Source organism: Lampetra planeri, chromosome 1, assembly GCF_965212315.1.
Source record: "Lampetra planeri chromosome 1, kcLamPlan1.2.h2, whole genome shotgun sequence".
Taxonomy (NCBI): Eukaryota; Metazoa; Chordata; class Hyperoartia; order Petromyzontiformes; family Petromyzontidae; genus Lampetra; species Lampetra planeri.
Genome location: NC_136107.1, coordinates 2,980,677 through 3,003,633, shown reverse-complemented (window position 1 = coordinate 3,003,633; position 22,957 = coordinate 2,980,677). Strand labels below are relative to the sequence as shown.

Sequence of the window (22,957 nt, the reverse complement as noted above, 5' to 3'; positions counted from 1 at the left end):
CTGATGACAACACTATATTCTATCATAAAAAATATATATTTTTAAACATTAATTTTTATGTTATGTTTCGGCTTGGGTCTAATTGTCCACGCTCAACTAACGTTGGCTGCAATTGGCCACGGTCCCATACGTTATGGCAAGCTTCGGGGCCACTTCCTGGAGTCGTGGAGTTCTGCCATTACTAGTACATTTAATAAAAGCGTGTTTTTTTAAAAGTTTTTTTTAAAATTACTTATTAAATGGAGGCCACGGACTGCGCCACGGAGCTTTTAGTGGTAAACTAGGTATCGTATTTACCGGGTAATACTTCGCGCTACCTTTACCCTACAGGGTAATTCTTCCGTGCTACCTTTAACCTACTCTTTACCTTACCCCTTTGCATGTCGACACCTTTACCCTTTACCTTTACCCTTTTACCCGGTAAAAAGGGTAAATTACCCTACCTTGCCGAGGCCTACCTCCCGGTGCGTGTCTGTGTGGTGCGTGTGTGTGGTGCGTGTGGCGTGCGTGTGTGCTGTGTGTGGCGTGCGTGTGTGCTGTGTGTGTGGTGTGTGTGCTGTGGTGTGTCTGTGTGGTGCGTGTGTGTGGTGCGTGTGGCGTGCGTGTGTGCTGTGTGTGTGGTGTGTGTGCTGTGCTGTGTGTGTGGTGTGTGTGCTGTGGTGTGTGTGTGGCGTGCGTGTGTGCTGTGTGTGTGGTGTGTGTGCTGTGGTGTGTGTGTGGTGTGTGTGCTGTGGTGTGTCTGTGTGGTGCGTGTGTGTGGTGCGTGTGGCGTGCGTGTGTGCTGTGTGTGTGGTGTGTGTGCTGTGCTGTGTGTGTGGTGTGTGTGCTGTGGTGTGTGTGTGTGGGGTGCGTGTGGCGTGCGTGTGTGCTGTGTGTGTGGTGTGTGCTGTGGTGTGTGTGTGTGGGGTGTGTGTGGCGTGGTGTGTGCGGTGCGAATGGGGAGCGGTAGTGTAGCAGTTAGCGCAACGCTGCGCTACGACCCTGGCTACCCGAGTTCGATTCTCGCTCACGGCCAACACGCAGCGACGATTATCTGAACCGGTCATGGGCCTCCCCTAGGTCGACTCAGCCTCAAATAAGTACCTGGTGCGGTGCGTAGTGCAGCTGGGGGAGACAGAGGCGGCCGGGCGTGGTGCTGGCCACCTACCCACACCCTCGTTGTGCCGTTCTGGCCTTCATCAGGTGCTCGCTAACAGCACTTGCCCCAACAGTCTGCTGAGGCTATACGGGGGATCTTTTTTTACTTGCGTAGTAAAGTAATTGTATTTTTCCATTTGCTATACAGCCAGATATGACAAATCGCTAACCTTAAACACCTACGTCGTTCATAAAAGTTGAAGGCGGTATAGTACTTTAGTAATAGAGCAAGTGCAGAATCACTGACACGGAAATGATAGCTTGAAAGCATTTAGCGCAAGGGCCCTTGAAAGTCTTAGGATAATCCGGCACTGTAACCAGGGCGTGCTAATTTAAAGGAGGCGGTGCATGGCCCAGCGGTAGCGTGGGAGGCGGTTGCTGCAGAGGCTCGCGGTCGAATTCCGGCAGGCCGCCCTGGTTAATACTCTTAACAGAAAACTTTATACGTGGTGGTCCAAATTTGCCAGCGTCGTGGTCCAAAAGCGACTTGTAAAATTACTTAATTGTGGGAACTTAGCAGGACCCTGTTGAAAGGAGTTGAGCAGCAAAAGCCTGTCCTGGGTAGACACGTGTAATAATAATGATGAGTATTCTTGGTTCTTTCGGTAAAGTCACGTAGAAGGGAAATAATAAAATAATATAAATATAAAACAATACAAATTCTCACGACGTTTCGACAGCAACACAAGCAATCATCATCAGACCTGATGATGATTGCTTGACTTTACCGAAAGAACCAAGAATATGAATCCCTGCAATCACGAAAGCTTTAAATCTAAATAATGATGAGGTGAGAGTTTTATTGTGGTAAGTGGTAGAGCATGGATCAGCTGATCTTAATCTGGATGCATTGCACGCTCCGGTGTTGAATTGTCCCGGACCAGTGGAGTATGCATGTTGAACATCTTTCGCACCGCACGTTAGCCAACCGTGCGAATATGAGCTTTTAAATGCTTCACAAATCTGTGCGGAGCAAGCCAAACCACGTCTTGCAAAACAGCACAGCCAACGATTCCATACCTTACTCATAATGTTTTCCAACAAGGACGACAACTTCACGCACTCATCTGCAAGTACCTGTGGAGGCATAAGCAAGGAAATGTATGCTTCATTATTACATCAGCTGCTTCTGAACAATGTAAAACAAGATGCATGTTTTTGGGGAACTTGTATATACGTAAAAAAAAAATCACAACATCTTCTGGGTTCTTTCGGTAAAGTCACGTAGAAGGGAAGTAATAAAATATATAAAATAAAACATAATAAAATACAATTCTCACGACGTTTCGGCCACAACGCAAGCAGCCGTCCTCAGGTGAAGAACAGGGCTGTCGGAAAGACAGCGTCTGAATGAATTATTTCCCTTCTACGTGACTTTACCGAAAGAACCAAGAAGATGAATCCCTGCAGTCACGTAAGCTTTAAATCGAAATTAAAACTAAAATCACAACAGTTGTTTTTCTTTAAAATAGATGATTTATAAAGTCTTCGCAATGCTGGACGAAGGTCTTCGCACGCCTTCGTGACCCACCACGGTCCTGCGATGCCACAACCCATTTCGCGAACCTAAGGGGTTGTTCGTCCACAGTTCGACTCCACATTCAAGCGTGGCAGTCGACACAACGGCAAGTTTCTCAAATCGCCTCCGGTATAAATGGCTTCACCGCCATAGTCGACGCGCAGGTTAGCGTGTGGTGATGTGATAACGTGTGGATATGCCCACCTCTACCAAACACGCACAGCTGGTAGAACAAACACAGCCCCCCTCTCTCTCTAGAGCTCCTTCGAAGCGGAGGTCCCCTTTCCGCCAGCAGTGACGTGAGCAAGCAATTGCAGGGCTGCGCCTTTGGCCAGTACCCCGTGCGCGATGCGCTACACAACTCCCCAATTATGCGTTGCCACTGGATCTGCCCACGGGTGTCTTTTGTTGTTTTTGACACCTCAACGTAGACCCTCAGGGAAGAATAACCGCTGGCATATCCACACGCAGTGCCCTCTCTCTCTCAGGCTAATGCACGCAACGTGCTTCGGAGCCAAAGATCCCGCATGGAGCATTAATCAGGCGACTGGGACAGGTGTTGTAAGCGAGCAGCACCTATGAAGGCCGGCACGGCACACGAGAGGGTGGGCTGGCCGAGACCACGCCCGAACGCCTTTGTCTCCCCAGTGGCGATGTTCACACACCGCACCAGGTACTCACTTGAGGCCGAGTCCACCTAGGGGAGGCCCAGAACCGATTCAATATAATTCGTCACTGATGTGGACAGTGAACGGGAATCGAACCCCGGCTGGTCGAGGCTTGTAACGCAGCGCGCTAACCGCTGCACCACCGCTCCCCACTACACTACACACGCTCGAGGCGGAACGCGCGGGTGCCCAGCCACGAGCAGCATCCCACGGCTTCCTTTTCAAGGCAGAGACTGAACCCCCCAAATTGAGGGGCCCCCGTCGCGACCAGGAAGGCAGAGAGACCCGCGGAGGGAAACGTGGTGAGCGGGCTTGGAGCACGTTCAGTGGCGTTGTTGCGGAGGCTCGCGGGTTAGAATTTGGCAGTACCGCCCTGCTTATAACAAACGAATCACAATACCTTGCTGGATATCGTCGAGGGGCATAAAGCAGATTCTGGCTGGCCATCGAACAAAGGCGGCGGTCACCGCATCGCGCGCTTTTGCGGCCGTCTGGAACGTTCTTCCTTCCGATATTGGAAGCCACTGGTGCTATGCACTTCTAAATCATCTAGATATAAAACTCATTTTAGATTTGTGTGGTAGTCTGTTGTCCTTCACCCCGCACCTCCAATTAGCACGGTCGGCTACGTACGGTGCGAAAGAAGTTCAACAAACGTTAAAGAGGAGCCCCGTGAGGTCATTCGGAAATGGTAGGCCATTGTGTGCCGACGTCATAGTCCAATTTTTTGTTCTTCAAAATTAGAAAAATTACTCGATTGGGATTACACGAAGCAAGACGTGCAACCCGCCGCCCCCCCCCCACCCCCCGACTGAAACTACTGCAGACTGTGTCTGTGCAACATCGCGGCTTTCTTTGCGATAGCATTGCCGCTATAATAATGCGAGCGCGAATGCGCAATGGCAGCGACACATTATCCTGGATTAAAAACGAGTTCATTGTTTGAAATAGCCACTGTGCCAGTGCTCAAAGTGAACCGCTGGAGAACAATGGGCTCATCGCTCTGGGCAACGTTGAGTGGCTTCGCGATGAGAATGGACAAGCACGGTTGTAGTAGCAGCGGTCACGGTGATACACCGGCTAATATTCACAGCTTAGACGCGGTGTAGAGATGTTAACGACCTCGCCTGGTATGCAGGAGGTCGTGAGTTGGATCCCAACCCTGACGCCTGCTGTATATTTGGAGTTTGTGTGTGTCTCTCTCTCATCATCATCACGGTGGCTAGGAGATGTTAACGCCCTTGCCTGGTATGCAGGAGGTCGTGGGTTCGATCCTAACCCTGACGCCTGCTGCTGTATATTTGGAGTTTGCATGTTCTCCCCGTGGTCGCGTGGATTTTTTTCCAGGTCCTCCGGTTTTCTTTCCTCCACATCTATAAACATGCGCTTAAGAGTATTTGGCTGCTATAGTTTTCCACGTTATGAGCCAATTCGTTGACCTATCATTTGTGGCCAGGTCGCTTCTGAAAAAAAAAGCTGCAAAAGTCAGTGGTGCCTGACCTGTTGGTGGTATATTAAAACAAAAAGCTTAAGTTTTAGTTTATCAGAAACAGAGCGGAAAATTTTAGATGAACGCGCGCGCGAATATCAACGCAGGACACCTTGAAAACATTTCCCAGCGATGCATATTCAAGAGTTTGCAATCACCCCGCAATTCAGGCCTGCTCGGTGTTTTCTCTCTCTCTCTCCCCGAACATTTGCATGCATCATCTTTTGTTCTCCTAATGACACGTGCGTGCGTTCGTGCGTTCTGTTGACGCGCATTCATTGCCCGCGTTGCGCCATCGCCGCCCCCGCTGAATATTGACGGTGTGCGACGATCGTTCCGTGTTCACTCCTTACCGCGGCCTTCTTGAGAAGGTCGGGCGTGCATTTGTGCAGTCCTCCTCCTCCTCCACCTCCTCTGTAGGCGATACACAGATAGGGGCAGGCATTTGACGCGTGAGAGACACCACAGACAGCCGTCAAAGTCATTCGTCGCTTTGTAAGTCACGGACCAGACCCCGGTTGAGAACATTATACCGGGCATTCTTAGTCGTATTGTTATTATTTTTATTCTGCTTGTTTGCCCAGGAAAGCCTCGCCGAGTCTCGAGACTATTTTTCAGTCGGGTGAAGCCAACATTGTCAAAGCAGGTGTGGGGGGGGGGGGGGTTTCTCTGTGTGTAATCCCAATTGAGAAATGTGCAGGTAACCATTCAGCATTTGGAAGTGTTTGACAAAGAACAGTTACATCGGATTGATTTTTAGCTACGCGAGGAAACCAGAGAACCGGGAGGAAACCCATGCAGAACAGGGGGAGAACATACAAATTCCACTCGCACAAAGGCATCCGAGTCGGGAATCAAACCCAGGCACTTGTAGCCGAGAGGCACGCGGCGTGTTAGCACTGCGCCACCGCACCGCCCACAACTTTGTAGAGAGACGTCAAGCCCTCGGAGATCTGGTAACCCTGTCGTCAAATATACAAAAGCGTGCACAGAAAGGCACTCGGCCTGTGTGCTTCATGCGTAAAAAACCATCGGCAAAATGTGACGAGACTCGAAGCGGTAGTTACACAGTCCCTATGAGGACTAATCAGCACCGTTTTAGTCACCAACGCTGACTGAGAAAGACGATGACTCTGAATGCGGATGAAACGGGTGATGATGACTGAGAGGACCACAATGCATTTCTTCATAGAGCTGCTGCTGCTGATGATGATTTTTAAGACATAACGCACAGAGGCTGTGTGTGGTTTGTGTGCACGTTTCTGTGCGCTTATTGTCTGAACCTCAGCTTTTCCGGCCCGCACTATTTTGCTCTCGCGACTTTGCTTTTCTCGTCAATTGTTAAAGATTTTGATCGAACATTCACAAACACCGCGCTGTACTACGTGGTACCTTCCCTGTTCTAACTGTACTTCTCTCCCCCCCCCCCCCCCCCCCCCTATTTTCAGTTTTTTTAAAAATCAACTATCGAGTCTTTGCCATGCAGGTCAGTGCAGAGTTGCCCGTGGCTCAGAGGTTGCCCCGTCTCTTGCGTTCCATAAATGGAGCGATTTCACGGCGCAATTACCCGGACGGTTATGCAACCACGCGTTACGTGGGCACACGGCACGGGGGTCATCCCAAGCGGGTGGGCAACTCGGAGACAAACCGAGCCGCCACGTGAGGTCCACGCGGTTAACGTGTACGCCACGAACAAGATGATCAATCGCCACCTGGGAGCACCCGCTGTGCATTTGTTTCTGGTGTACGATCAACAACAGCTTGCCCTGAAAGTGCGGGGAGGGCCTGGCAATCACATCACGCCTGCGTGATAGAACCACTTGCCCTTCGTTTCATTTGAACTTTGCCGGGCGGTTACAGGTGGTTTGAGGACTCAACGCACAGGCGCGAGGTTTAGAATTAAAATTCCAGCCGTGGGTCGACTCAGCCCATTGTTCCTCTCTGGGGATCGATACAGTGAAGTGGATGTGTATATAAATGCATGCATGCACCGTACGTAGCCGACCGTGCAAATCGGAGGTGAGGGGGAAGGACAGCAAACGTAGCACACAAAAAGCAGTTCTAATTAAATGAGTTTCTAATCCAGATTTAAAAGCGCACAGCTCCAGTGGCTTCGTAACATCGGAAGGAAGAGCGTTCCAGACGGCCGCATAACACACACAAAACACACACTGTTATAAAAAGAAATAAAATCGTGAGGTTTTCCTGGATAACATTATTATTATTATCCTTGGTGTTATTACTCAGTGGTAGCGCGTTCACCGCTTGTTGCTGCAGGGGTTCGCGGTTGAAATCCGGCAGGCCGCCATGGTTAACACTGTGGCGTGTGTTGACCGTTAAAGATCCCGTGGCATCGCTCAAAAGCAGAGAAGGGCCATTGCGTGTCGGCGTCAGGCTCCAGATTTGGCAAAATTTTGCTCATTTACTCGGCAAATCGCTCGATTGGAAAGTGCATAGACATTGCCACCCAAAAAACTTGGCAGGGCCCTCCTGAATAAGGGTCTTGAGACTCGGCGAGAACCTTTGCTGGGGCAAAACAAGTCTTAAGATCGACAACAACAACAATAATGATTTCGATTTAAAGCTTTCGTGACTGCAGGGTTTCATCTTCTTGGTTCTTTCGGCAAAGTCACGTAGAAGGGAAGTAATAAAATACTAAAAATAAAACACAATAAAATAATATATATATGCTCCAAGCTCGTGTGCTGTTTCATTCAGACGCTGTCGCCTCGACGGACCTGGTTTTCACCTGAGGACGGCTGCTTGCGTTGTGGCCGAAACGTCGTGAGAATTATTTTATTGCGTTTTATTTTTATTATTTTATTACTTCCCTTCTACGTGACTTAACCGAAAGAACCAAGAAGAACAATAATGATATAAAAAAAACCAGTGACCACAATAACACGAAACTTTGCGGCGGCGGCGGTGGCGGCCACCAGATCGGCTCACTTGGCGAGGAGGCACGTGGCGTAGGCCGCGTTGCACACGTCCTGCACACAGAGGAGCACGGCCGCGTCCTCCTTCTCCTCCTGGCCACCGCCACCCCCACCACGGGGCCAGCGCTCCACCTCGGCCTCCAGCTCGCTCGTGCGCTCCCGCACGCCGCCGGCCAGGCGAGCCACCTCCGCCTCGTCCTGCGCGCGCGTCAGCCCAACAAGCCAGCGTCGTCGCCGTCATCTGTCACCAGCAGCAGCAGCAGCTGCACCTCCAGCCACCACTCAATTCTGAACTCCTGGGCGAGGGATGCTCTTCGTGCACCAAAGGATAAACTTGAACCGTGCAAATTTTGACTTGAAACTTTCGTGACTGTTGCGATCGAAACGTCGGGGTTTTTGTTTTTGCTTTTATTAAAAATGTAATTTTTTTTTTAATTTCTTTTCTATCTACGTGACTTTACCGAAAGAACCAAGAACAGAACCGTGCACTTATATGTCTTGTAAACGAGCCTCAGTGAATTATCAGCTTTAATACAGTAGCAGGAGGCCGCGGTAGAACTGCATTTGTATTCTTCTTAGGTTTTTTCGGTAAAGTCACGTAGAAAGTAAAATAAAATAAAAACAAAAATCACGACGTTTCGGAGGCAACACAAGTCTCCGTCATCAGGTGGGACCGTCACAGCCAGATTAGCTGTATCAAGTGAGGCAATGATTCAAGATGTAATCCCTTAAAAGCGAGTTGAGGGGGGAGGGAGAGGGAGGGGGGAGCTCATCAGACTATGGTAGCCAATGAAAGGAACGTATCGGGAGGGAGGGGGGCGAGGCCAAAAGGGTGGGCGATGGACGTGGAAGCGCTTGTGCGCAAGCGGCCAATTACCCATTTGTTTGTACCCATCATCATTTTCGTTCTTTTGTCTATCATGTGTATTAGACCTCCCCTCCTCCTCTCTGCCCATTGTGTTGGCGGGTGCAGTGGCTGGCCGCTTGCGCACAATCGCTCCATTGGTTGGCGTGTGCAGTAATTGGCCGCTAAAATTAAGATTGAACCACTTCTACGGGGAAGTTTTAAGCTTATCTTTTTTCTCTCTCTCTGGCGACTTGTTTTCTCTGCCTGTGTCCTCTTTAGAATGTTCACACTTAAATTCTAACTTAGCAATCTTTGAAATACGTAATCAACCAGGCTATGCGTTAATTGTGTGTTGACCGACCCTCTGTGTTGTATTACATTTCGATATTTTACTAGGTTATTTAATTTTAGTGTGTCTTTCTCCTGATTTTCAGGCTTGCTTGCTGTGCCATCGTACTCGCAGCACCACGTTTTCTTTTGGACCACTCATTGATATGCTAATTTTTTCTAACCCCCCTCCCTCTCTCTGCCTCCGCCCCCCCTCTGTCTATTTAAGGCCACCCCACAGAGACGATCACCCCTCTCTGTCACCTGTGTTGCTCTCGCTATGTATGTATCTTGTGATATCTGTCTGCTAATATGTCTGTCTATAGTTTTCTGGTTAGATATTATGTCGCTATTTCATTATACCTGATGATGATTGCTTGTGTTGCAATCGAAACGTCGTATTCTATTATTTAATTTATTATTTTATCTTTAGACGTGACTTAACCGAAAGAACCAAATAATAATTCCTGCAGTCACGAAAGTTCTAAAATTAAGATTGAACCACTTCTACGGGGAAGTTTTAAGCTTATCTTTTTTCTCTCTCTCTGGCGACTTGTTTTCTCTGCCTGTGTCCTCTTTAGAATGTTCACACTTAAATTCTAACTTAGCAATCTTTGAAATACGTAATCAACCAGGCTATGCGTTAATTGTGTGTTGACCGACCCTCTGTGTTGTATTACATTACATTTCGATATTTTACTAGGTTATTTAATTTTAGTGTGTCTTTCTCCTGATTTTCAGGCTTGCTTGCTGTGCCATCGTACTCGCAGCACCACGTTTTCTTTTGGACCACTCATTGATATGCTGATTTTTTCTAACCCCCCTCCCTCTCTCTGCCTCCGCCCCCCCTCTGTCTATTTGTGATATCTGTCTGCTAATATGTCTGTCTATAGTTTTCTGGTTAGATATTATGTCGCTATTTCATTATACCTGATGATGATTGCTTGTGTTGCAATCGAAACGTCGTATTCTATTATTTAATTTATTATTTTATCTTTAGACGTGACTTAACCGAAAGAACCAAATAACAGTACAAAACATGTTTACTCGAATTCATCGGAACGATATCGTGTCACGAATCTCATGCATTTGTGAAGCGACGGTTCGCGCAGGGCAAGGCAAACACGCGCAGACCCCCTCGCAGCGGTGCCTCGTTGGGCGTCACTGGAATTGGTTCAATTTGCCAGAGCGTTCAGGACGAATTCATTAACTCGTAAAACGAACGAAAACCCGATTCTCTGGGACGAAACCTGGCGATTTGGCATCCGAGCGGTGAATCTGAACCCCCCCCCCCCCCTCTCGAGCTGAGCCACTGCACATCCATCTACGAATGGGAAACGCAATTGCTCGTTTCAGCTCAACGCTATCACTCGTTGTTTAAGTTACAAGTGACAGGGCACTTATTGTGATCCCAGTGTTAGCGATGATATTTAAGAACTTAGGATTAACGCTCGGGTTAGGAGTATGATAAGCTCCCAGAGTTTGGGATTCAGTGTAAAATAATCGATTTAGGAATATAGTCCACCTGAGGAGTATGGTAAGGGTTAGTTATTTAAAAAATGGTGAGCCCTATGACGAGGTGTTTAATTAACTCCAAAGATTATGGTTGACATTCGGAGAAACCAAAGGATTATGGTTGGGGTTAACCATAGAGACGGAGCTTGGGTTAATCCTAGGTATGGGTTAAACACAGGGTTAACCCTATCTCTAAACACAACATTCATAGATAACGTGTGCGTGGCTTATCTCGCGAGTGACCCCCGTTTAAGAATTTGGACGCACAAGCAACAGATCTCATTGCCAGCAGCGTATCCACGGGGCTGCCCCGGGTTACGCCTCCGCCGCCGATGATTTGAATAATCGTGGAAAACATCGTGGGGGCAGGAGGCCCGAATCCAGCGCAGATGCGGAACTCGTGGCCGTGCAGAGTGACGTGGTGTCACTCCACACGTGGTGTCACTCCACACGCGGTGTCACTAATCGTGCCGGCCCCACGTGACACTCCGCCCGAGTGCAAAACCAACGAGATGGACGCACTCCGTAGGGAAACCGCTGCGAGGGTTCGCCACCGTAACAAAAAATAATCACGTAACGGATTTCATTTTTAAGACAAATTTAGGCCGCTTGAGTGGCTCGGGAGTGAGAGGGCTGAGCTGGCACTGCTGGGCTGCTGGGTTCAGGCCGATGGTGACGGTCGAACCGTGCCCCCTTCTCGTGTGACGAGTCAGCCACGTCACCAACGAGTGTACCAAGAAAAGCCATGACATCGAATGCGGTTTGTTCCACTTAGTTTGATGCATTCGGGAGCTCGGAGAGTGTAGAGTGTTGGTTAACTGACGTGCGTCTGAGACACCTGTATAAGCAGGGAATGTGCAGAGGCCAGAGGTCGGAGGTCACCTGAAGCAATCTCAGAAGTACTATGAGACCTCCTTTACCAGTGGCAAAATATAGTAATAGGTTTTTACCCTTTCAACTGGTACAAAACTGACACCTTTATACAAGGGATCATGTTTGCAATAACCACAACACAAGCAGTCAAAATGCAAACAAAAAGAAACAACTCTGATAATGATATGCATTGTCCTTGAAGTTGATTGGTCCACACAGCTGTCTCGGGTGTGGACCAATCAACTTCAAGGACAGTGCATATCATTATCAGAGTTGTTTCTTTTTGTTTGCATTTTGACTGCTTGTGTTGTGGTTATTGCAAACATGATCCCTTGTATAAAGGTGTCAGTTTTGTACCAGTTGAAAGGGTAAAAACCTATTACTACTACAATCTCACAAGTAGTTCTGCGATGCCAGTGGCAACGCACCACGCGGGCCCTTCAAACAGCACGGGGTGGTGCACCGGCTCTACGGGGATTCCAAACGCCTTCTCAGTCCCATTAGGCCAGCGGTCGGGAACCTATGGCTCGCGAGCCATATATGGCTCTTCCAGTGACGGCATATGGCTCCCAGACAATTTTGAGTTGAAAAAAAAAATCAGTTTGGAACTGATTTTAAAATACTTGTGATACTACTTAATTATACTGTGTCATTTTTAAGTAAACAGAAATTAGTTTTGAAGATAAATTTCACGGGTCACGCCTGCATGAAGCTCAACCTCACCACGTATGAACCAGACTACAAGGCCATCAGCAAAACCATGCAGCACCAGAAGTCGCATTAAAAGTAAGACATTTAATTTATTATACGTTAAAAATATTATATGGCTCTCAATGAAATATATTTAGAAATATTTGGCTTTTATGACTCTCCCAGTCAAAAAGGTTCCCGACCCCTGCATTAGGCCATGGGCCACAGCAGAAATCGGTACCAATTAAGGGAGCAAATCCTTGCCAGTGCGGTACCGGTGTATTTAAACGGCCAATGAGAACGAACAATTTCGTAACTCGCCCATTTCAAAAGGTGCCTCTTGTTGGCCACACAGGAAAAATTGGAACCCGCCTCAGGGTCATGCCACCTCAGCTGGTACCGACAAGTGAAATGCGGACAACGTGTAAACGACGCCGATGGCGCCACTACAATAGAAAAAAATTACGTGAAATAAACAGATGAATGGGGAGCAGGTTGGAGCGCCGTTGGAATAAGCCGAACACGATCGTGAAAAATGTCATCCAAGGTTGCCAACGGAAGAAAGCTTTTCAATCATTGCGCACGACCAGCTGCGATGCGTGAGTAAATAAGTGCGTGCGTGCGTGCGTCAACGACAATTTGAAAGCAACAAGTTTGACGACGGAAAATGGGAGCTCTCAATGCGTGCAAGTGGATTGACCCCATGTTCAAGGCAACCCGACGGGGGGTGGAGCCACTGTGTTGTCAACAAATACGATCGCGGCGCATTACAGATCCATCGTCACGAGGTCCACAAAAGCACTCATGCACCGCGCACAGCAGCAGCGGCCCTCGTCTTACCCCGTGGCTGTGAAGCGATTGGCTCGAGCCTTTCTCTGGAGGAAGGAAAACAAACACAAAAGAGGAAGAAGAAAAAAAAAGCCAACACGGAGTTTTTAAAAAAATGTGTAAATTACCTCGTTCTCACCGTCGAAAATGCTTTTAAAATCTCTGCGAGGCCACCGCTTCTGTTTTCAATGCCGCGACCTCCACCCCCCACGCCCCCGCCCGCTAGCCACCCGGCTGAAACGCGACCACGCGGCAGAAGAGGGGAGCGGCGTGGTCTCTTACCTATTGCCACATTACGCGCGTTGTGTTGAGGGGGTGGGGGCTCTGCCAATATGGGGTGGGGAGAAAGGGGTCGTGTCCTTGCAGAACAACACGGGCGTGGAGAGCGGCGAGGCCGCTCGTCCGCGCTCCGCGCTCAGCACGGCGGTACGACATGCAGAGCATCCAGCAGCTCTCGGTTGAGAAAGTCACGGAGGGGGGATGGAGGGTGGGGCGGGAGGGATACGGGGGGCAGGGGAGGCAGTCTCGCCAACGACACGAAGCCCGTGCCGAACGTTGATTTGTGACAGCAGCACGGCAAGAGTGGCACTACCACGTGGGCGCATTGCTGACGCGTCTTGACAAGCGTGCCAGCTATGTTAGCGTTGCAAAACAGTAATAATACTATGACAATAATTATTATTCTTTGGACAAGCCGCACTGAGTCTCGAGACTATTTTTCAGGAGGGCACCGTCAAGTTGTTTGGAGTCGGCGGCGATGTTGCTGTGTGGAATCGAAATTGAGTAATTTGCGAGTATTTTTTTTTTTATAATTGGCATTTGCCGATGCCAGTGACACTGTGTTTCTTTCAGCTATGAGAGGAAAACCGCATAGCCCAGAGGCAATGCATGCAGAACAGGGGGAGAAGATACAATCTCCGTGCAGAAAAACACCCTCGTCAGGAATCGAACCCAGGGTCTTATTTCTGTGAGGCACGCTGACATCCAAAATTAGATGTAGCTTTTGCAGAGACATCAAGGCCTAGGAGATATGATAATCCTGTCATTAGATATACAAACGCGTCTACAAAAAGCACTTGTGTGCATTACGCAAAAACCATCAGCAGTCTTTGAAGAACTGCACTTCGGTCAACATCAAAATAAATGCGAGCATGAGAATACTCGGATGCATGGAGACAAACACACACACACACGGTCCCACAACCCCCCGTACACATCTCTACGTGTGCCACCAAGCCAGGCCACGTGTGTGCGCGCGCTAGCTCCACGCATGCCCACAGCTTCCAAGTTCACAGCGGAGCCGCAGAGCGACGCCAGAGGTCAAACAGTGGGTCACGATGCGCAACCGAAAACAGCGCCGTCATCTCGTTCCATGTGTTCTGCTGCGGCTGTCCGGCTAGTGCCGGAGGTTGGGAGCGAGAGCCTGGGCCCTATCCCCTACCCCTCTGACCCCAGACCACCTGCCCTATCTCCCACTTGCCCTCTCCTGACCCATTCGTCCCGCCCGCCGCCGCACCCGCGCACCGTAGGAGGTGTCGACGGTGTCACGCACGAGCACGGTGAGTGCCGCCAGGCACTCGGCCCACGCCTGGCGGCAAACTTCGAGGAGCTCGAACGCCGCTCGGCTCTCGGGGTTCTGCACCAGCACCTGGCTCGCGGAGAGAATCTGGAGTGGGGGAACAGCGACGAAAACAAATGAACGATAGCCCCCAGGGCGAACGCGGTGGGCGTTCTCCCCCAGGGCGACTTCTTCACCAAGCCACAGCCTCTTTTTGGAGTCTCAGAAAAATGTGCGATGACCGGAGGAGAAAGTGACCGTGGGTGTGGTACCTGTTGCACGGTGGACTGGATGCAGTCGTCGAGGTGAGAGCACCTGATGCCAAGAGGCTCCGTCTCCGCCACGTGACGCAGCAGCCGGCAAACCTGCAAGCCGCACATTTCCGGTGAACGGGCCATCGTTAAATGTCACCGGTGGACGAGATGTCATTATACCTGGTGGATAAGCCATCATTATTCCTCGTGGATCCTGCAGAACACGAATCGCCGCGATCTGATGAGGTGTTAAAATGTATAGTTTAAAAGAACGATCTATTTTTACCATTGTAAAAATCGAATCAAGGGTATGACTAGTGCATACATGCACACATATGCTCTAGGAATCGAAAGTGCTTCATTTAATTCTTGCACAGACAATCTATCATGGGACCTTTTTTGCAAGAAACAAAGTATGAAAAATAAGGCAAATCGGTTTCAAAGGCAATTCATGTATAATCAGAGCATGTTTGTTTGCATGTTCGTCACAATTACCGTGTGCGCGGTTAATGCAGTACTTGATTGCTAGCAAAAAGATTCCTATTTGGTGTTTGAACATCTTAACACCTCCTCTGTTTTATTGCCAGGCAGGGCATAAACCTATTACGCTTGAAAACCCGGCGAAGTCCCCACTCAGCTCCACACCAATTAGGGGAGTTAGTGCCTGGAATGAGGAAGAGGGGGGAGCGATTGAAGTTCCACCCGGCCCACAGAAGCCACGGCGAAGCGAGTATCTGTCAGGCGAGCCGGCAGCGATGGATCCCCATCGTATTTGGGATATTTCACCGAAACGATGGCAATGAAAAAAAAACGCAACCGCCAACACGGCAGAGGTCGCAACCGGGTACCCGATACCCGTACCCTACCCGATACCCGGCTACCCGTACCCGGCGTACCCGTTTGCGACCCTGGTGCGGCCGGTTACGGGTACGGGTAGACCGTGAGTCACTGGTGAGTAACCGTTTGTCACTCATTTCCCAACGTCTTGTCTCTTCTCACAATTCAAGTTCCTAGAATCAACCCACCCGCGCCTGCAACATGGCTTCATCCCAGAGGTCGCAATCAGGTACCCGATACCCGTACCCTACCCGTACCCGGCCAGGTACGGGTACGGCTGGGTACGGGTACCCGTTTGCCGACCGCTCAACGAGGGCTCCGGAGCAAGTCGGGGGGGCGGAGAGGGGTGGGGGCGGCGGGCAGCGAGAATTCCAATTTGCCGTGGATTGACGGTGGCCGAAACAAGAATTATAATCAGATCGATGGCAACTGAGACCGAGATGTGCAGACGGGCGCACGCCGGCTCGTCCCAGCGTCCCCACCGGCCTTGCCTCGCGAAACCAGCGTCTGGCGACCGTGCCCCGTGACCCCCGCGAGGGAAACCGGGTCGGTCAGGTCCCTGACGGATGGCGATTGTGATCGCGCTGGCCCTTGTCGACGAGACCGTGAGAATCGCACGCGAGGGAGAGAGACATTACGCAATGGCCGCGTACTCATTCGAAGCCGAGATACGCTCAGCTTTGAACGAGTACCTGGCGCAATGTGTGAATACGAGCACTGGGGAGAAAAAGACGGCCGGGCCGGGCGTGATGCTGGCCACCCCCTCGTGTACCGTGCCGCCAGGCCATCGTAAGGTGCTACTCGTTAACAGCACTCTTAAAGGCTTCACGGGGAATCGTTGTCTTCGTTTGTATACGAGCCCACACGCGAATGCGGGTCTCCGTGCGAATGAATACGGATCTAGGGCGTGACCCGAAAGATGCGGGCACGTGAGCGCGACGACGATGATGTTGTGCGATGGCGAGGTGAGCGAGCGAGGTGAGCGAGCGAGCACCTCGGAGAGGGCCTCCTGCCGCTCGGAGAGGCTGGCGGCCAGCTCGCGCACGGCGCCTGCGTGGCCCGTGGCGGCCTCCTCGGGCAGGCGAGCCAGGGTGCGCTCCCCCGGCCGTGATGACAGCAGACGCATGGCGCCCGCCACGGCCGCCACCTGCAGCTGGGACGGCGGCGGGAGGCCGGACACGGGCGGGAGAGACCGGGGGGGCACGGCGCGCCGGTTCAGACGAGGGACGCACGCAAGCGCAGCCGTGTCAGTCACAATACCACCCCCTCATTCTGCCGCGTCTGCTATGAGCACGGTTGGCCAGGTACGGTGCGAAAGAAGTTCAATGCGCATACAACAACAATACGCACCCCGTGCCCTTTAACAAAACCAGACCTTGGACGCACATTCTAAAGAGTCGGTGCTCACTTGATACAGCAATCGTGCTGTGACGGTTCCACCTGACGAAACGTCGTGATTTTATTTTATTTTACTTTTTATTAATTTCAATTTTTTACCTACGTGACTTTACCGAAAAAACCTAAGAATATGCTCACCTCCTGTGTATTTTTTTTTTAAGAACTTAAAACATTGCCTGTTCAGCCTGGCTTTCACAGACGACAATTGAAGAATCGTTGATCAAATCTGTGGTTGCAGCTCAACGCAATCGCTACTTTAATAAAGGCGCCTTTAAATGAATGAAGTTTGATTGCTCCTGGTTACAGAACCTCAGGCAGTGGTGGAAATTCAAGCTTGCACTCCATTGTTCAGTTTATCGGTGGTGTCATGGGAGGCGCGGAAAAGCGTTACAAAATATCTTCATCAAAAGTAGCAGAAACCTGTGACCGAAATTACACGTTGTTGCGAAAGCTGGCGAAACGTCGCTTTGCGCCTTTGCACCCAGAAGCAACTTCCAATTTGGCTATCGAGAGGGCGGTGACCCGGCCTGGAAAGAGCGAGAAATGTTCACGCTCGGTTAGTTGCGATTACTCACCAAATTACTGTACAATTTCAAATCATCACGCGACTCCTTGTGCGTCATTGTGCCGTCATCGCCAGACTCAGAAGCCAGAGCAAATTCCCGCTCGCATAAGCACAGAGGCAGTGTTTGTATATCCAGATTGTAGCCGGCGGTAGGAATTACATGTTCCCCTGCCGGGTCTGAGTACATCCATGGCACAACCACTGTTGGACTTCCCCCACCAGGCGGTGTCTATTTTGTCGACCTCGGAGGAATGATGGGACGAGTTTAACCTCCAACCAGGATTTCGAACTCACCGCCCTTCTACCACCCCGACAACAGAAACCAGTGCTACGAACTGTGCTACGAGCACGGCTAACATCAGCGGCGAGCAATGGCCGAGCCGGTCCATGAGCCCCCTCCTTCACCGACCCGTACTGACCAGCATGGTGAAGTATGGTCAAACAATCCCCCCCCCCCACCCACGATCGACACGGCGTGGAGAGGCATTCATCCAGCAGTGGATTGATAGAGGGCCTGTGGTGCATGCAGACGGGTATGACGCGTGCATGTTTGTGCATCTGCCATTGTGTTCGTATTTCTGGCCTTGCAAGCCCTACTTCTAAGTGACAGACTCCTTATTTTATTCATACAAAACCCTATTTTTATTCATATAAAAAAGCTTGTTTTTACAACAGTCTGCAAGCTTCTGCCCTCACGGAAATTAGTGAGTCTTAATAATAAGTATCGTCTTACTTGGAACCAGGCTGGAATATTACATGACAATGACATTTTCTTGAAAAGGGTGTAAGGAATGCACGGGTTTAACGCATGCCACGAATTACAGCAAAATCATTTACAAGCTTCTCGTTTAAGCCAACGTGGTGGATTTTTTTTTCTCTTTTAATTTACCGCGTGCGCTTTTCATTAAAGATCAATCGCCCCGTTCTGAGGCGGCGTTCTCAGAATACAACGCAAGCGTGTGCGAGCATCGTCAAAATCTCCGTCGTTAAATTGATATAAACGGGCTCGATAATTTTCCCGGAATGAGCCAATCTAGGACCGAGCGGTCCCAAGGCGCTCCCTAATGGCGTGAGTCACCGCCACCGCCGCCGCCACCACCACAGCCGCCGTCGTGTTAAGCGCTCCGTGCGATGTGGGCATTTTTCCTGCGGCGGTGACGGCGACGCACGGCTGGGGCCAAACCTGTCTCTTGAGCTGATCCAGAGTCTGGCACGCGGCGATGAGAGTCAGCTCCATCTCGTGGCCGCGCTGGAACTGCTCCAGGGGAACCTGCAACGGCGGGGTCAGAGTCAGTCTCGCTGGCGAGGCCGTCGGACGAAGACGGTGGTAGTCGCGTCGTCGCGCTTTTCGGATGCGCTTCCGCGCCCGTCTGGAATGCTCTCCCTTCGATATGAGGAAGCCACTGGAGCCGTGCACTTTTAAATAATTTAGATTGATAAAAAAAAACTTATTTGGAACTGCTTGTTGTTGTGCTTAGTTTGTTGTCATTCGCCCGCACCTCTGATTAGCACTGTTGGTTACATGCGGTGCGAAAGGAGTTGAACAAATCTACATCATGGGACCTCCTTTTCCAATACCAAAATATGAGAATAGGGTTTTCCCCTTTTATCTGCCAACAAAACAGGTGTTAAGTTGTTAAAACACCAAACTGAAACCTTTTACAAGGAATCATGTCTGCATTAGCCACAATACTTGTGGTCAGAATGCAAAAAAAAACATTCTCTGATAATATACTGTTCGCATGGTCTTTTAAACTGATTGGTCCACACCAGAGACAGCTTTATTTACACCTACATACACTGTAACCTAGGCTTGCCAGAATCAGAATGTCTATTTATCCTGAAGGAATCCAGTGAGCTATAAAGTTTTTTTTTTCCACTGTCCAGATCATAAACCGACTGGGACATTATCGTGGGATGACGATCTCACAAGACCAGACGAGGGGAGATCGACATCTACATTCTATCATCTTGAGCGGTGGATTATTGTGGTGGATTATTATGCAACATGACGCCCTTGCAAATTAAATGCTCCATCTCAAGAGAATGTCCCGGTGAAATATTTATCTTGCAAAATTAACTCATGTTACATAATCGCTTAGGTTTACCACCTACGTTCAAATAAACTAAGGGACGTGTTCGCGTAAGGCGCGCTATTCGACCGGCCATTGCAATATCAATGTCCCCGGCGAAGACTTTCACAGATTTTCCAGGAGAGCCTCCTCGAAAGGAGGACGTCTTGGGGAGACCGGCACGGGGGTGAAGTGTACGGTTTATTTTGCTTAACGAGTCGCGAAAGCTACAGAGTGCAGGAAAGACCCCATTTGTATATGTAGGGGTGTCAGGGGAAGGATTCCCACCAATAGGAGGGTTAGTGGGAGGGGTTATCGAGGAGATATAAGGGGAGAACGGGCGGGAAGAAGGGGCCTTTGGCGGGAACGAGATTGGGACGGCTGGGGACAGGTGTGGATGGGAGAAAAGGATTAAAAGACGAAACCCCTGCAATCTTGTGTCGGCTCTCCTTTACATATACGTCAACCTGGGGGTCACCAAAATGCCAAAGAAATGACGTCGCACGAAGCGCAACGACGAAGCGAATAGAAACCAGCGCGAAAACCAACCGCATTTATGGAAGAAACAGAAAAAGGCGCGCCAACACGAACGGACGTTAAAGTCAAGTTAAAGTATAAACGTCTTCGCTGCAAGTGCAACGGATCCGCTCTATTTCCGAGCCCGCTACCCGATGAAGCTCAAAGCTGTCCGAGCGACGCGTCGCCTCGCGTTGGCGACGCGAGTTGGTCGCGAGGGGACCTTTAACCGGTTGGAATTTGATCGACACTTTTGGCAACGACTCTGCGAGGACGACACAACGGGTCGGTCGGTCGGGCGGCGGAGGAGGAGGAGGAGGGGGGGTTCACGACAACGACTATTTTTTTAGGCCAGGAACTACGACGCGGTCCCCTCGAAACCGACGGCGAGCCCTCGGCGCTCACCGCTTGCTCGACGGCCCCGGCGATCGCGTCGACGCGGACCTGCGCCTCCGCCCACAGCCGCAGCAGCCGGTCGCGGTGCTCGCCGCTCACGCACGCCGCCTCCGTGAAGTCGCGGACGCCGCTCTGCGCCGGGCCCAGCAGCAGCAGCAGCCGCGCGCGCTCCAGATGCCTCGCTTGCAGGCGGCCCTCGCGCAGGCCCTCCACGTGCGTCTGTCGGCCGGCCGCGGGGAGCGAGGGAGGCAGGGTTAGTGTGACAACGGCAGCCGGAGGTGCGATCGCGAGCGCCGGGGGGAATCGCGAGGTTGGATCGGTATTTAACCGGATAGGAATTGCGCCAGTGGCGCGGTACCGTGGCAGAGGAAACGAATCTCGGTGAAAAGGTTCAATTCTGTTTGTGACCAGCTTCTGTTTGCCACCCGAGTTCATTATCCCAGGGCTGTACACAAAGGTGGAGGGGCAGGGGGTAAGTTACTCCCAGGTCTCACTTCTAAGGAGGCTTCAGAAAGAGCCGAGGGGATGGCGCACGTGGTGTCCGCGTACATCATTTTACACTTGGCCTCCAGAAAAGCTTTTTAGCAAACCCTGCATCGTACACCCAGAACCCACACAGCCAGGGCCACTTTGTGGGTAGTCTACGGCAACTCTCTAAGTCCGGGCAAATTTCCACGGGCCGGGCCCAGCCCCAGCCGCGATCCCCCCCTGCCCCCCCCCCCCCCTCCACGCGTGCTGGTGTCGAGCAGGGCAACGCTCTGCTCCGCGACTCCTCCGCGAGGCCGTCGCATAGCGGCCTACGCCGACCTTGACCGCGTCCACGGCGCCGCACAGCCAGGGAAGAGCTTCGTCGCGAGCGTCCTCCTCCCTCCGGGCCCCGTCTGTCGCAGCCTGCCCGGGGACGCCGGCCCACGTGCCGGGGCCCGACCCCGTCACCGACGGCGCCGACGCGGGCCGCTCCTCGTCCCGCCGGAGCGTGGGGCCCCACGGAGGGGAGCCGGGTGGGCTCGTCGCCACGGCGGGGGACAACGACGCAGCCGTGCCGTCGGGCAAGAGCTGTGGGAGTCCGTGGCCAAGCGTGCCAGTCGGAGGAGGTGCGGGGGAAGGACAAACTGAAGACAACAAGAAGCAGTTCTAAAGAAATGGAGTTTGTCGATCTAAATGATTTTACGAATATCGGAAGGAAGAAGGTTTCAGACGGCCGCAGCAGCTCGCCTGAATGCGCGCGCGATGCGGTGGCCGTCTTTGTTGGACGGTTTGCCAAAAGCCGCTGCTGCTGCTGCTGCGGCGAGGATGACCGTGAGAGTTCGCGTGACGATGGTTGATGCTCCTTGACGACATCAGCAAGGTACCGTGGTTCTCTTTGTGGCGAGCACTTTGCGTGTAATGAGCGCGACCGGAAGCCAACGCAGCTCAGCGGGCACTGAACGGACACGGTCGGATCTTTGCAGCACGGCCAATTAGTCGATGCAGCTTGGGATCTCCTCCCATCAGTATGCTAATGACAGGACCGTTAAGGGTTAGGATTTGCATTGATTGCAGTGCTTAATTCCACAGCGTTTCGAAGCACGCGTCACGTTAGAATGCGATTTGGATGATAATAATAATGATGATGAATAATTTTCGCTGGTGACTGGGTAAATACACCTTTGGAGTTAAAAGGCGCACGAATGCGACTGTGGATGAAGAACAGGCTAATTGAATGTGGCAACGAGCGCTGTGAAGCGTTCCAATCAGCGGCCGAGCCAACAGGGATGCAGGATTCATCTTCTTGGTTCTTTCGGTAAAGTCACGTAGAATGGAAATAATAAAAGAATAAAAATAAAACATAATAAAATAATTCTCACGACGTTTTGGCCACAACGCAAGCAGCCGTCCTCAGGTGAAGAACAGGTCTGTCGAGAAGACTCTGTCTGTTCTTCACCTGAGGACGGCTGCTTGCGTTGTGGCCGAAACGTCGTGAGAATTATTTTATTATGTTTAATTTTTTTTATTTTATTATCTCCATTCTACGTGACTTTACCGAAAGAACCAAGAAGATGAATCCCTGCAGTCACGAACGCTTTAAATCGACATTTAGGGATGCAGGATCCTTGTACGCTCCCTCGGGCCCTTCCGCTGCTCCGTCTTTCATCGTCCTCGCGACTAAACTGAAGCGGCGACGATTCATCCCTGGGCCGTGCAGCCCACCGCGAAAGCCCGAGTATGCTTGTCACGTCCCGAAATATGCACATGTGCATATATATGCGCTCGGGCTACTTAACGAAAATCGTTTCTGAAGAAAGTGCGGTCTTGTATGGAACTCACCGTGGTGCCGGTGGGGCCGCGGTTCCCGCCGCCGCCACCGCCGCCTGCCGCGTGGGTCGTCTCGGCGGCGACGATGTCGACCACTCGGCACGTGGCTGAGCGCACGCGGCCCAGCACGCGCTCTCGCGCCGCCCGCGCATCCCCGCAGCCGCCGTGCGACAGCAGCGTCTGCGAGCGACGAGCGCCACCGGGTCATTGCAAACACAATTTTTTTTTTACTTGCAT

At 51.1% G+C, this 22,957-nt stretch overlaps 1 protein-coding gene across 1 annotated transcript in view; it reads right to left on the bottom strand.

Annotated features, from left to right (window-relative positions):
- LOC144723117 (uncharacterized) overlaps window positions 1-22,957 on the bottom strand; it is a 25,804-nt gene extending 2,847 nt beyond the window's left edge. The window contains exons 1-12 of the mRNA XM_078601711.1: window positions 22,952-22,957; window positions 22,733-22,900; window positions 21,233-21,481; window positions 20,411-20,644; window positions 18,520-18,711; window positions 16,473-16,631; window positions 14,660-14,752; window positions 14,354-14,495; window positions 12,842-12,876; window positions 7,763-7,947; window positions 5,167-5,227; window positions 2,158-2,214 (exon numbers count right to left, since the gene is read on the bottom strand). Coding sequence (XP_078457837.1) covers window positions 2,158-2,214; window positions 5,167-5,227; window positions 7,763-7,947; window positions 12,842-12,876; window positions 14,354-14,495; window positions 14,660-14,752; window positions 16,473-16,631; window positions 18,520-18,711; window positions 20,411-20,644; window positions 21,233-21,481; window positions 22,733-22,900; window positions 22,952-22,957 — 1,581 coding nt within the window. The remainder of the gene's footprint in view (window positions 1-2,157; window positions 2,215-5,166; window positions 5,228-7,762; window positions 7,948-12,841; window positions 12,877-14,353; window positions 14,496-14,659; window positions 14,753-16,472; window positions 16,632-18,519; window positions 18,712-20,410; window positions 20,645-21,232; window positions 21,482-22,732; window positions 22,901-22,951) is intronic.